The sequence below is a fragment of the Camelus bactrianus genome, chromosome 8 (genome assembly GCF_048773025.1).
Source record: "Camelus bactrianus isolate YW-2024 breed Bactrian camel chromosome 8, ASM4877302v1, whole genome shotgun sequence".
Classification (NCBI taxonomy): domain Eukaryota; kingdom Metazoa; phylum Chordata; class Mammalia; order Artiodactyla; family Camelidae; genus Camelus; species Camelus bactrianus.
In genome coordinates, this window is record NC_133546.1 from 24,575,310 (window position 1) to 24,588,266 (window position 12,957).

Below are 12,957 nucleotides of genomic sequence, written 5' to 3' on the forward strand. Positions count from 1 at the left end.
CAAAAATGAACAGTAGTGCTGAATAAATGGTTCTTATCGCTGTGTCAGATTAAGTGTGGCCAGATGTTATACCATACCACAAAGTGGATTTATTCTGATGCAGAAGGGCAAATCAGACTCTGCACTCTTTTTCAACATCTGTAGTTACAAACGTTGCAACGGTGCAGTCCCTGTAAGTTTGCATAGTGTGGTGGCTTCTTCCGCACCCTGGGCTGCCTTGAGAGTGCCTTTAATAATACTCATCAGCGTCTACCCACATTTTATTTTCTTGACATGCCTGCAAAATTGCCTTCAAAAACACCCCACCTATTTCCCAACCAGGCACACTTCCTCTGTTCCATATTTCCTCTTCCTGCCCACCACTCCTGCTCCCTAGAGTTTGTGGCTGGGGTTCCATTTCCTGCAGGATCTGAAGCAGAAGAGACCCAGGGAGCTTATGCAGCGTCCCCTCTCTGCCCGGTTTCCCTCTAGGATGGCCACGCACTCTGCCCCTTCCCTGCTCCTTGATGCTCCAACTACAGGAATATATTTCACCATAGTCACTCATGCTTCTTTTTACCCCCAGTGGTTAAAAAATCATCTCTTGGTACATGTTTCAGGTAAGTGAGAAAATCTGAATAATTAGTAAATTATGCAGAATGTGGAGTTCTAGTCCGATTTCCTTTTATTGTTGTCTTTAAGATGATAACCTTTTAAAATACATTTTCAGCAGGCTTATTGGGCCTCACTTTTCATCTATCCGGAAGCCCCAGAAGCCACTGAAGCTAAAGTAGTTCACAGCTAGAAGTTCCGTGTGGCTTGCTCAGTGCCTTTCCATCGCCTTCATGATAAAGTGCATACTCTTGGAACCCAAGGAGGCTTTGACCTTGGCCTGTTTGTCTTATTTTCAACTGCCTGCCTCCCTAAACCCACTGTTCTGACTAGACAGTCCCCTGATTATCCCTCACGCTTTAGCCTTGGGGGTTTTGCATATGCTGTGCCTCAGCCAGGAATACCTGCTGCTTATACAGATTCTTCGAAATCTTTACCCAGTGAAGTTTTCCATCACCACCACCTCCGTAACACCTTCTTCCACCTCTGAATCCCTGTAACACTATCTGTATCACTTACTGGGGTTATTAATCATCTGTGGCGTATTGATTTTTGAAAACTGAATCAGTCTATTGTTGTCATTGCATGTATTTGCCCATTGTCTCCTCCAAATGATGATAAGCATCTTGCAAGTAGATGCTCTGTCCTGCGATCTTTGTATCCTTGATACATAGCACAGTGGCTGGCCTATGGGAGTGCCTGTAAATGTTTATTGAAAACGTTCTGTAACATTTCTGAGCCTGGGAATATGGTGGTTCTATTGGTAGTAACAAGAGACTGACATCAGGGATTGTCTTGATTTTGTGAGGCCAGTATGGCTTTTGACATAGTTTCAAGTGACAGCAGAGATACATGAGCACATATTCTCTAGAAGTGGAAGACTGAACTGTACTGAGAGAGCATGTTTATACATGCAGACTTGAAAGTGTTATGTGACTGACATCAAGATTGTGCTTCAGGCCATAATAGGGGAGAACTTTTCTGAAGAGAAATTACTGGAGGAATCAAAAGCTCCCTAGAATTAGGAGTCCAGAAAAGGAAGAGATGGTAGAAAAGATGCCTCATTCACTTACTATTTTACCAGTATTGAGCGCAAGGTGTCCCACAGTATAGGGTGTTGACAATAAATGTGAGTAGGAAGAACTGAAGTCAAGTGGGAAGTGACACCTAGGTTCGTCCAGCGCTGACTCCCAGGACCATTGATCATTCCCACACAACTTCACATAGAATTATGAGGAATTTTTAATATTTACTTTTATTGAAGTATAGTTGACGTACAATATTATGTTAGTTTCAGGTGAACAGTATAACAATCCAACAGTCAAATACATTACAAAATGATCACCATGACAAGTCCAACAGCCATCTGTCACCATATAAAATTATCAGTATCATTTATTGTATTCCCATGACTCGTTCTTTTTTTATAACTGGAGGTTTCTATTTCTTAATCTCCTTCACCTCACAATTATGAGGAATTTAAACTGAGAAGCACTCCATCATGTGAAATAATCAGAAAAGTCATTAGGAGTTTTGAGATTGCATTATCCCCTTCTTATTCTAATGCAGCTTTCATAAGTAATATTGGATAAAGTATTTAATATCTGTGATTTAAATGTTACCATACTCCTGGCAGCTACATTAGAATAAAATTTTAACTTGCCAAGTATATGAGCAAAAAGATCACAAAGTAGAAAATTTTAGGTAAAACACTCTGAACTACCTGAAAGTTACTCTGTAGTCTTTGTATGTCATTATTTTAAACGAATAACATTCTTCAATTGCCGTAACAGTATTTTGCAGCCAAATTTTCAGATAATCTATTTGTGATTCAAAGTTCTGTGATTCACTAGAAAGACTCAGCATATAGTCATACTTATGGCTAAGATTTATTGTAGCAAAAAGACATAAAGCAAAATCAGGTCTTCCTAAGGCAACACGTCATGTGTGATGTTAACTCTTTTCTGCACAGGTAGATTGAAACTGTGAGATGGAGGCACATGGAGTTGCAACATCATCAGCCATCTTTTACTACAAAAGAAATGCCAGTTGCTTGTGGCTCATCCTCTGCTTTGTCTTCTGGTTTACTCTCCCAGAGTTACATGTGTATCCTGGGTGCCGTATTCCACAAAGTCCAACTCGTACGGCACCCATACAGAGCTGGGGGTTGAAGGCTAAAGTGTTGCTGTTGCCCAGCCCATAAGCCATATATTGTTTTAAATAGTGACAGAAATACATTCTTTTTTGGATGTTAGGACCAGGTATCATTCAGTGAGTTTAAACTCAGCATGGTCTGTAAGTTTGTGATCATAAATGCCTTATAAGAGTAAGCATTTTTACTAAATTAAGCATTGGTTGGGCCAGTTGTCTTGATCAATTGAGAGAAGACTCTTCCAGCAGACCATACAGCTGAAAATAGAAACAAAGCAGTGAGAGCCCATGACCTTTATGGGAAGACATTGCAAGGAATGCAGCGAATCTAAGAGGATGTGGATTATAGAGGCACGTTTGTGGCACAGGCTTGGAGCTGCAAGATTTTTACTAGATGAAAGCTCCAAGTGTCTGCTGCCTGTTTTGTTGCAGTGATTTACAGACAGGGCCCCAGACCACAAGGGCGCTTCTCTCCATCCTTCCTCTTGTCTCCAACACTCTCACATGTGACACTAATGGAATAAAGCTTTCAAGCTAGCAGGAAGATCAATAAAAATTTTATAAGGCTTGCAAAGACTTATTGAGCATCCTAGTATATGGTTCAGTTTTCTTTTTTGAAAAATGAAAGAAAAGAGATTCAAATAATACTGTTAAGCCACCTGAGTCATTTTTAAAGTGGTATTATTTTAATGGTAAATTTAAAAATAGTATATGCGATCTTACATGCTAGTTACCTAGGATTGCCAGATTTTTAAATGTTGAAAATCTTAAAATAAATTTCTGTTTTCATTGTGTTCTCAAACAGTAAAATTCCCTACGCTTTGTTATAAAAAAAAATCAGAAGATTTTATTTTCCTGTTATGATTGAGGGTTTCTTTTTAAGGCTCATACTTACTTAATATGGTGGTAACTTGAAAGGCATTAAATCTCAGGAAAACTGTCATCTCTTTAAGTCCCAGAAAGACTGATAATTACCTCTTCCCAAGCCAGGTTGTACCCTGGAAACCATAGCAATAGGTCCCACCTATCTGAGGCCCCCAGGAGGTGTGATTGTAGCTGAGCTGAAAACTTCTGAAGCCAGCAGCAGAGCCAGACTCTGCTCCCCGGACTGTCACCAGGTTGACATAGGTTTGCCTTCCCTGTTAGCACTGAGTGAGCAAAGCCCAGAGAAGCTAGAAACCCAGTTCCCCACATTTTGGTAGGAACAGGGAGAGAGCCAAAAATACTTCTACCATTTATTGAGCCTCGCAGTGGGCCCGGCAGTCTCATTTAATTTTCACAACTCTGGAAGTGTTTTCCTGCGTTAGAAGTGTGGAAACAAAGACTGAGAGATTAAACGATGTGCTGAGGGCTCACAGCTCATAAGTGGCAGTGCCAGGTCAGCTGACTCTAAAGCACACACCGCCTCCCCCATGACCTGAAACACAGCTCTGCACACAGCGCCAAGTGCTGTGAGCGTGGGAGGCCCAGGACTTCCGAGAGGAGCATCAACGTTGAGAGAAAGGGGGCTGAATGTTTGTTAAACACCTCTGTGTGCCAAGCCCTGTAATAGACTCTTAATGTCCATCTTTTCAGTTAATCCTCCCAACAACCCTGTGAGTTAGGCAGTTTCACCCCCATATACCTACTCAGAGAAGTCAGGAGACTTTCTGAAAGACACTCAGCTCGTAAGTAGCAGAACTCACAGGTCTGTTTGAGTTTATCTTCAGTCTTATACCATGATAGAGTGTTAACCACAGAAGCTTTTTGAGAAATAAGGAGCCTTGCAGTGTGGAAGGGAAAGACTGATAGTAAAGCAGAAACATGGCCAGAAAACTTTAGACAAATGTTCAACCTAATGGTTAAAAATCAACAGTATATAAACAACAACAAAAAAAAAAAAGAAAAGAAAACAAAAAAAAACAAAAAAAAATCAACAGTATATAATCCTGGACTAAACAGCCTGATAACTTTTTTTTTTTAATGAAAGTGCCGGGGATTGAACCCAGGACCTCATGCATACTAAGCATGTGCTCTCCCACTGAGCTATACCCTCCTGCTGCTGACAACTTTTTAAATTATCTTTATTTTACTAAATTTAACCTATTCGTTTTATATGAACTGAACAAATTTTTTAAAAAGATAGATTTTAAGTTTGTCTCGTTATGAATAGGACTCAAAAGGTCTTTTGTGATAGAAATGAATTCTTGAGATCCAGATGATGATAACATGGGCAGACCGATGTTCAGCTAGCGTAGATCTAATAAAAGTCAGATGTAGATAAATTGGAATTCAAGTAACCAGACCTCCAGTTTAATTGAAATTTATTTTTTACATTTCAGTTTCAAGACAAAGCAAATTACAACCAAAAAAAAAAAAAACTTTTATAAGGGATTATTCGGAGAAGTCACTTGCACTGGACATGTGTTCTTTTTAATCTCCTTTATGGTTGACTGTCACATAATATTCAGTTAGGATGGTTGTCTGTTGTCAGGACCTGGGGGCACTGCAGATAATCTCCAGAGGCAGATTAAATTATGTCAAATATACCAAGGCAAGAACAAAATGAGTATGTTTGAAATATATTCTAAACAAGTGGTCCTAATTATCTTTAGTTAGCTAAAAAAAAAAGTAAGATCCCTTAAACAGCTTACTAATTAAGGCTTTCTTGCTGTGTGCTGGAGGTGGCTATGTAATACAAAGAAAATAAAGAAAATAAACTAGTGTAAGCTTCACCTGCCACGTGGTGATAACTGGCAACTTTTTTTTGGCAAGTGAGATGACAACATGTGTTACAGCCATCGAGGTTTATGTTTGAACCTGTTATTTAAAGCCAACAAATTATTTGAAACTGGGCAATTAAACGGTGTTAATTAAAAATAGTGTCTAAGAGACTTTCTACTATTTAGTCTGGTTTTCTATGCTAGCTATTACTATACGTAACTGAGAGAGAGAGCCATAAAAATCTGGTATGTTCTTCATTCAGAGTTCAAAGGTAAATTTAGTAGCTTTTTTTTTTTTAAGTGCATCTTGGGTACCATTTTTAAATTTAGTCTTCCTGAAGCATAATTACTATTACATCCTTTTAGGTTCAAAAACCTTAAACAAGTGATTCCTGTTTTTGAGTTATTATCCATTTCCCTCAGCCTAATGGAGGAGATAGTAAATATATCACGTGTCAGGGGATAAGGGCTACAAACAAAGCAGAGTAAGGAGGAGTGGGGAGTGATGAGTGATGGGGGTGCTGTTTTAAACAGGTTAAGGGGACTCTGTAATGTCAACTTTGAGCAGAGAACCAGTGGAAGTGAAGGGGAGACCCATGCTGATATTTGGTAGATGCAAAGGCTTTGAGATGGAGAAGTCATTATGATCTGAGCAGAGTAATTAAGAAGGAAAGTGGTACACGGTGAAGGCCAAACCATATAGTACTTTGTAGACCATGGACAGACCTTGAATTTTACTCGGAGTGGGATGGCGACTGTTAGAGAGCTTGGAACAGAGGAATGACATGACTTAAGGTTTAATGGGATCCCTCTGGCTGCTAAGATGAGACTAGACTGAAGAGGAAAAGGGGTAGGATCGGGTAGACTGGCTAAGAGGATATCGCAGTCACACAGGAAGAGATGGTCAGAAAGGTAGTGGTGATGTTTTTTAAGGTAGAGCTGAAAGAACTTACTAATGGATTGAATTTGGGGAGTGATAGGAGGAGAGGGGTCAAGGATGTCTCCAAGGCTCTGGGCGTAATCAGCTGGAAGAATGCAATTGCTTGACTGGTCGGGGAAGACTGTGGGTAGAACAGGTTTTAAGGCAGAGAGTAGGAGACAGGAGATCAAAGGCTTGTTCTTTGACGTGATTTCTGAGAAGTAGCAAATAGGCTTTAAATATCTTTTGAAAATATGTTAAATGATGTATGTAAAGAACAATTTACCTGGTCCTCTGGAGGACCCTGTACTTTATATAACCAGAGAATTGCCTGATACTTCTGCCCTTTGTTCCTCTCCTAGAATTCATTTTTCTTAGCCTCTTGAATAATCTGTTCCAGTACATTTGTTAGAGGCTTTCTCAACAGTAAGTGATATCTCCTGTTCCCTTTAGTGATCTACTTGGTTATGTTCTTGGAATGTTTGGGTTCCTAACACATGAACTATGTAAGAACAAAGATCACAGACTCTAGATTCTAGTCATTCTTCCCCATGGTGGCTTTATGTGTAAACTGGGACAGCCTGGGTGAACGATCTCAGGGACCCTGAGCACATCACTGCTGTAGGACTGGTCACTTGAGCTGAGGCTGACGGGTTTGGGATGTGTCCTTCCTACTGCACGGTCTGCTCCTTGGGTGCAGGGCTTGTAACTACTTAACTTTTTTATTTCCTGAATCTAGCCTAGTACTTAATACGAGAGTGGTGAACGTGTCTGAATAAATTTTAAGAAACAAAATGTGTCTTTTCTCTTTTGTCTCATTTGTGCAGCGCCTGACAGCCACAAAGTGCAAGATAAGAAAACTGCTGCCTCCAACCGGCCCTCCTCTGCTGTTTCAGGACAAAATAGCAACCACTCAGGAAATAGACCAGGTACTGTGTGTTGCCTTTGCCCTGGAGAAGGGAAGCTTATCTCCAGAGCCTTAAAGCTTGTTAGAATATAGGAGAGCTTGCTTCAAGTCCTGCCACCAAAACACACACTCAGACTGACCTGTATGAATTTAAGTCAGAGAACCACTCGCACCTTCATACTCTCTCTTTAAAATGGAGATTCAAAAATATGCCCTGCTTTACCTCTCAGAATCATTTTGACAATCAATGAGATGATGTATCTGACTACAATGTTTACTGTCAAGCAGTGTATTAGGTAATAATTTTTCCATTCTGTCTGAAATGACAGGTAGGACACAATTTTCTGTACCTGTATGCCCAGCATTATTGCATGTCTCTTTTGTGACTTTTTCAAAAAACCACTTAAGGAAATCATTACACACAGCAAAGCCAGTATAGAATTATGTTTTTGTTCTCCATTCCCTGCAATGATTGTACACCTACACAGAAATTTCATTTAATAGCCTATGATTCACGGACTGTTCCACTCAGTGATACAAAGAAGCAAACACTCCGTAAACATAATATGAACAGTTGAATAGACAATGCAGTTGCTTCCAAGTATCCAACAACCATTGTGTGGTCCTCGGGAGAGACTTAATGTACAGTATGATGATAAGAAGCCATCAAAGGAAGGTAAAGGCACATTGAACACTCCGTGAGGTACTTGGAAGCTGACTTCATGCTGCATCCAAGGCCAGAGTCACTCAAGAACAGTGAAATCAGTGAGAATAAAGATGGAAATAACTGTATCTAGCCTCATAGAAAACTAACTGTTGCACCTAGTTTTGTGGGGCTTTTTTCCCACTTGGAAAAGGTATTGAACAGAGCAAGTAAATCTGACTTGCCATGTAGGAGATGAATAACAGGCACTATTGCAAGGATTGCATGAGGAACCATTAGTGGCAAATGATGTGTAGTTTAAGTGGAGTTTTAATTCACAGCCTCAGATTTCCCCATTTTGCGTGCAGTTTGCATTTTCATTCATTTATCCATCCATCTATCCACCCAAAGCCCAGCCACCATCTAATGTGTTTTGAGTAGTTGCCCTATGCCTGGGACCATGAAAGGTATTATATGAGTGAAACAACAGGATCCCTGTCCCCACGGGGTTCATTCTAGTGGACTTTTGTTCCTTATGCTCCAGTCAGCATCCTTGTGGAAGTAGAAGCTCTTTAGCATGAAAATCCCATTTGTTTTACCATGAGAATTGAACATAACTAAATGGTTTGTACTGTTTTTTTTCCCTTGTTCTTCCCATCAGCTGTCGTTTCTAATTCCTGCCATTTTTCACTATGGCATTTATACTTTTATATCCTAATAACTTGTTTATTCATGTGGTATTAGCACTGTATAGATACTAGGGATGTATTATTAAAGGATGCAATTTCTCCCCTCTAGCTGACAGTTTGATGGACTAAACCAATATATGAATGGATCATTCTAACAGCATTTCCAGTGTGATAAGAGAGAGATGTAGAGTGCATAGAGAGCACAGAGGCCAGAAAATCTTGTCTACCCCGTTGGCCATCTCTTTATCGAGCCATTTGATTTGTATTGTTAGAGTCAAGTTCAGTGAGGAGACATTTCCTTTTAGGTTGTGTCTTTTGAGTATCCTTGTGTCTGTTTTCTTATACGTACACATAAGCAAAGGTACATTAGAGACTCTTACTGTTAAAACCACCAGGTTGTTTTCCTGAGTATCTCTGAAGATGGTATTAGAGGTTCCATGTTGGAGGGCTAGGCTTGGGTAAAACCTTTTGATTTTGTGGAATATGAGTCATGAGAATGTCTAAAGCAGGTGACTGCAGTTTGTTGATTTTCATACTCTACAAACTTAAAAAGGAAAGTACATGCTATATTTAGGGATTTTTTGACTATTGCTTTAACTGGATGTAAGTATCCTGACTGAGTGAAAAAAGGGTCCCTTTTAACACAGTAAATTTTAGTTAAATTTCTTGCCTTCCTTTACTTGCTGATACTTGAGCTGTGGTACATCTCTGATCTAGAAGGCATCTATTCACATACAAATTGTTAATATGTTTCCTTTAAAACACATAATGGAAGGCCCTCATGGTGTTTTAGAAGCATGGGCACGCTATGTCTCACGTTACCAGGAGGGACAGGTATTCTCAGCTGTGAGTACTTAAACCCAGTCCCAAAGAGACGCTTTGTAAAATTACAGGTCTGTTTATGACTGCTGTTTTCCTGAAGCAGTTTGAAATGGTTCTTTAGAACTCTATCGGCTGCCTCCAAATGATTAAAAGTTTGACCTAATTGAAAGAGAAAATTGCATATTCTTCCTGGACCACTGTGTATGTACCTGAGAAAAGCAGAAATTCAAGTTTATTAAAAATCCCTCTTTATTCCTGTCCCTCTAGTATTCCCTACCACAGGTCTTTAAGAGCCACTGAAACTTCATTCTTCCTTATTATTTATAAATAAACTTCCCTCATAGAGAAATGAATGACTTGCAGTCTTCTAGCCCTTCTCTGATGGCTGTATCATGCCATTCTAATGACTCTGTAGGTGCTGTGCTGTGAAAAGGATGGGCATGATTGAGTTAAAGACATGATTTTTAAGCTCTTGCTCTATGACATAACTGTGCCACCTTCCTTAGTCACATACGTTTATTTCCCTCAGTTTTCTCATCTGGAAAATAGGTATAATAACTCTTCATTGAATGAATAGATGCTTGGCTAACTCGTAGGATTATTGTGAAGAATAAAATGATAATACATATGAAAGTGCTTTGTGAAATGCAAAGCCCTAACAGAAGCAATTTATTGTACTAACAGTAGTTGTTCAGATAGAAGTCAAGGTCTTGTGAGTTCTTGAAAAAGCTTCTTCGTCAGTGAGACTCAGTGAGTTGATTTTCTTGATCTTTGAGAGTCACTCTTTAGTTCCAGTGTTTGCAGGACAGTCCAGGTTTACACCTGTCCCCATAGAATATTACCAGCACTCATTTTCACTCTTAAAAGTGCCCTTGTTTGGATGGTCCCGCTTCTCTTCAGTCATCACAGGCAGGAGATTGGATGCAGAGTGCACCTGGGACCATGAAAGGTCTTATACAACTTTACCTCCACCAAAGCCCTATTTCTGTTAAAACTTTTCCTTCTGAGAATGAGTAACTTAATTCTATTCTAATAATGTTAGATCTATTGGGAAACAATGTGAAATGTTCATGATGTTAAATTATTTTCTATACCTTGATTTTGTTCCAGGGAAAAGTGATATGAGAGTAGAAATGAGAACGGGACAAAGAATTATAGAAAATTCACTGTTTACTTGCAATTGCTCGATTTTTTTTTTTTCCTGAAAGCCTACCTTTAAAGATAATTTTTTTTATCAGTTTTTAGTTAGTGAAGCTTAAAATTGTAGTTGCTAGCATTTCCATTTTTTAAAGTCTCTTATCAAATACAGGATTGGCATTAGTTTACCCCAGTGGTGTATGTTAATGTCAGTTTAAAGGCTCTGAAAGTCAGCTAGGGTTGTTGGCCCATTTGTTCATTCATTCGTTTAATGAATACCTATCGAATGTCCTCCTTTCTGCCAGCTGTAGTCCTAGGACTGGGAATAGAGAGAGCCATGAACAAAACTGACCAGACTCTGCTCTTCCCTACCCCCATTCACAGCCGTCTTTAGTCTGCCACAGGTGTTATTGACACTCTAGCACCGTAAAGTGGTCTCTTACTGATGTAACCAGAGGGATGGAAACAGAATTCAAACTGAATACTATTTTCTAGTACCAGGTTCCCAGACCCAACCAAAATCATCCAGCATATCACAGGCACTATGCGTCTTAGACCAGAAATGTGCTGTATTCGTTCTTTACTTCCTCAAACCTAATTCCTAACAGTGACTGAGAGTAGTGCTGAAATGATAAAGGCCAGTGGGAATTATTGGAGTCTTAAGCATTGGCCTTATTTTATACTGTTTATTATTATATTTGTGTGGCATTGTATACAACCTGGATTGTTACATAACTGTTGTTACCAGACAGGATGCAACTTGTGTCACATAATTCATATCCCATTAACAGAATCTGATTTTAAAGACTCTATTTCATAGACTTTCTATAATGTGCTTATATGGCTTTTATAATGACTTGACTTATATTGTGAAATGTTTACCATGATACTTAACAGTTAACATCCATCATCTTACACAGATTTTAAAAATGGCTTTTTTTTTCCTTGTGATGAGAACTCTTTGGATCTAACCTTTTATGTAACATTTTAAAATAGAAGAAAATACTTGAGAATTCTCAGGAAAATTATAATACAGTGTTATCACTGAAAGTGTAGTCATATGTACTAATTGTGATATTACTATATGTTAAGAAGTAGTAATATTTCATTCATCAAATTTACTGGACAAAAAGGTATTTATCAGTATATATCATTTGGGTTTCATCTGCTCTTTTCTCATGTTTTTTATCTCCTTTTCAGACCCTCCGCCTGTGCTGCGGGTTGACGACCGGCAGCGGCTGGCCCGGGAGCGGCGTGAGGAACGGGAGAAGCAACTAGGTATCGCCCGCCCTCATCTGGTCTTTCCAGGACACCGTTGCTGAAATGTTACCTTTTCCCCCTCTAGGATAATGGACAATTAACACTGAGTGAAGGCAGGCATCATTCTAAAGACCTGGCTCTCTAGCATGCCTCTATGAGTTTTACCAATGGGTTGGGAAACAGATAGTATGTGTTACAAACACAGAACTAAATTTTAAGCAACAGTAATGGCCAGCCCAGGATTATGCTCATTTTCATGTCTTGTACTGTAATGACAGTCTAATGTGGCATTGCAGGGAATGTATGTATGGGAGGTGTGATGGCTTGGCTTACATTTTACAACTGAAAAAATGCCAGGAAAGTAAGCATGTAAGGTTCTTTTTATGTGAACAGTTATGAGACTGTGCACTGCTGGGGCACCCAGTGCTTTCTAGGCTAAAACAATGCTGCCGTTGAATTTACAGACGGATGCTGCCAGTATGCTGCCAGGAAAAACACAAGAGCCAGTGCTGAGTTGTCTGATTTTTCTTTTGTTAAGGCCCTTGCAAAAGGTTAGCAACTGCAGTATTTGCCATCTAATCACCTAGAGACGGGGTCTCAAGACTAGCTGGCCAGGAAGCCAAGATTGGAGCACTCAGCAGTCCTTGTCTTCTGGCACACTGAACAAGGATATTGGTGCCAACTCCTCCGTAACTTTGTCCATTTATGCAAAGCTGCTAGAACAGGATACTCTCTTTATGTGCCCTGGAAAGATGAAATATCTGGTCTGTGTGTCTCTGCTTCCAGAATGTCTGGGTGCTTTAAAACCAGGACTGACTTAGGTTGCCACAATCTTTCCAGTGGATGACCCATAAATTTTCTAAAGTCCTACTGTGATTTGTAAGAGTTCATGTGTCAACTGGAGAACCCAGCCGCATATGCCATCTCTGATTTATTTGTGTTCAAGAACCCAGATTTGCGAAATTCACTGGAAGCTGGTTTTCAAAAGTCTGTTGACATTTGTTTACATTCTTTGAGCACAGGCCTCTTTCTCTCCCTTGCCATCATGGTCATATGAGGTCATTTGCTTTGCTGCCAAGGTTTTTTTAACACAAATTTCAATGACTTGCTGGAAGTAAACAAGCTGCGTTTTCCTG

General features: G+C 39.6%; 1 protein-coding gene across 4 annotated transcripts in view; it reads left to right on the forward strand.

Annotated features, from left to right (window-relative positions):
• Positions 1 to 12,957, forward strand: part of MAP7 (microtubule associated protein 7) — a 154,236-nt gene that overhangs the window by 89,112 nt on the left and 52,167 nt on the right. For all 4 annotated transcript variants that reach the window (XM_074368293.1, XM_074368292.1, XM_074368291.1 and 1 more), the window contains exons 2-3: positions 7,191 to 7,292; positions 11,762 to 11,839. In XM_074368293.1, coding sequence (XP_074224394.1) covers positions 7,191 to 7,292; positions 11,762 to 11,839 — 180 coding nt within the window. The remainder of the gene's footprint in view (positions 1 to 7,190; positions 7,293 to 11,761; positions 11,840 to 12,957) is intronic.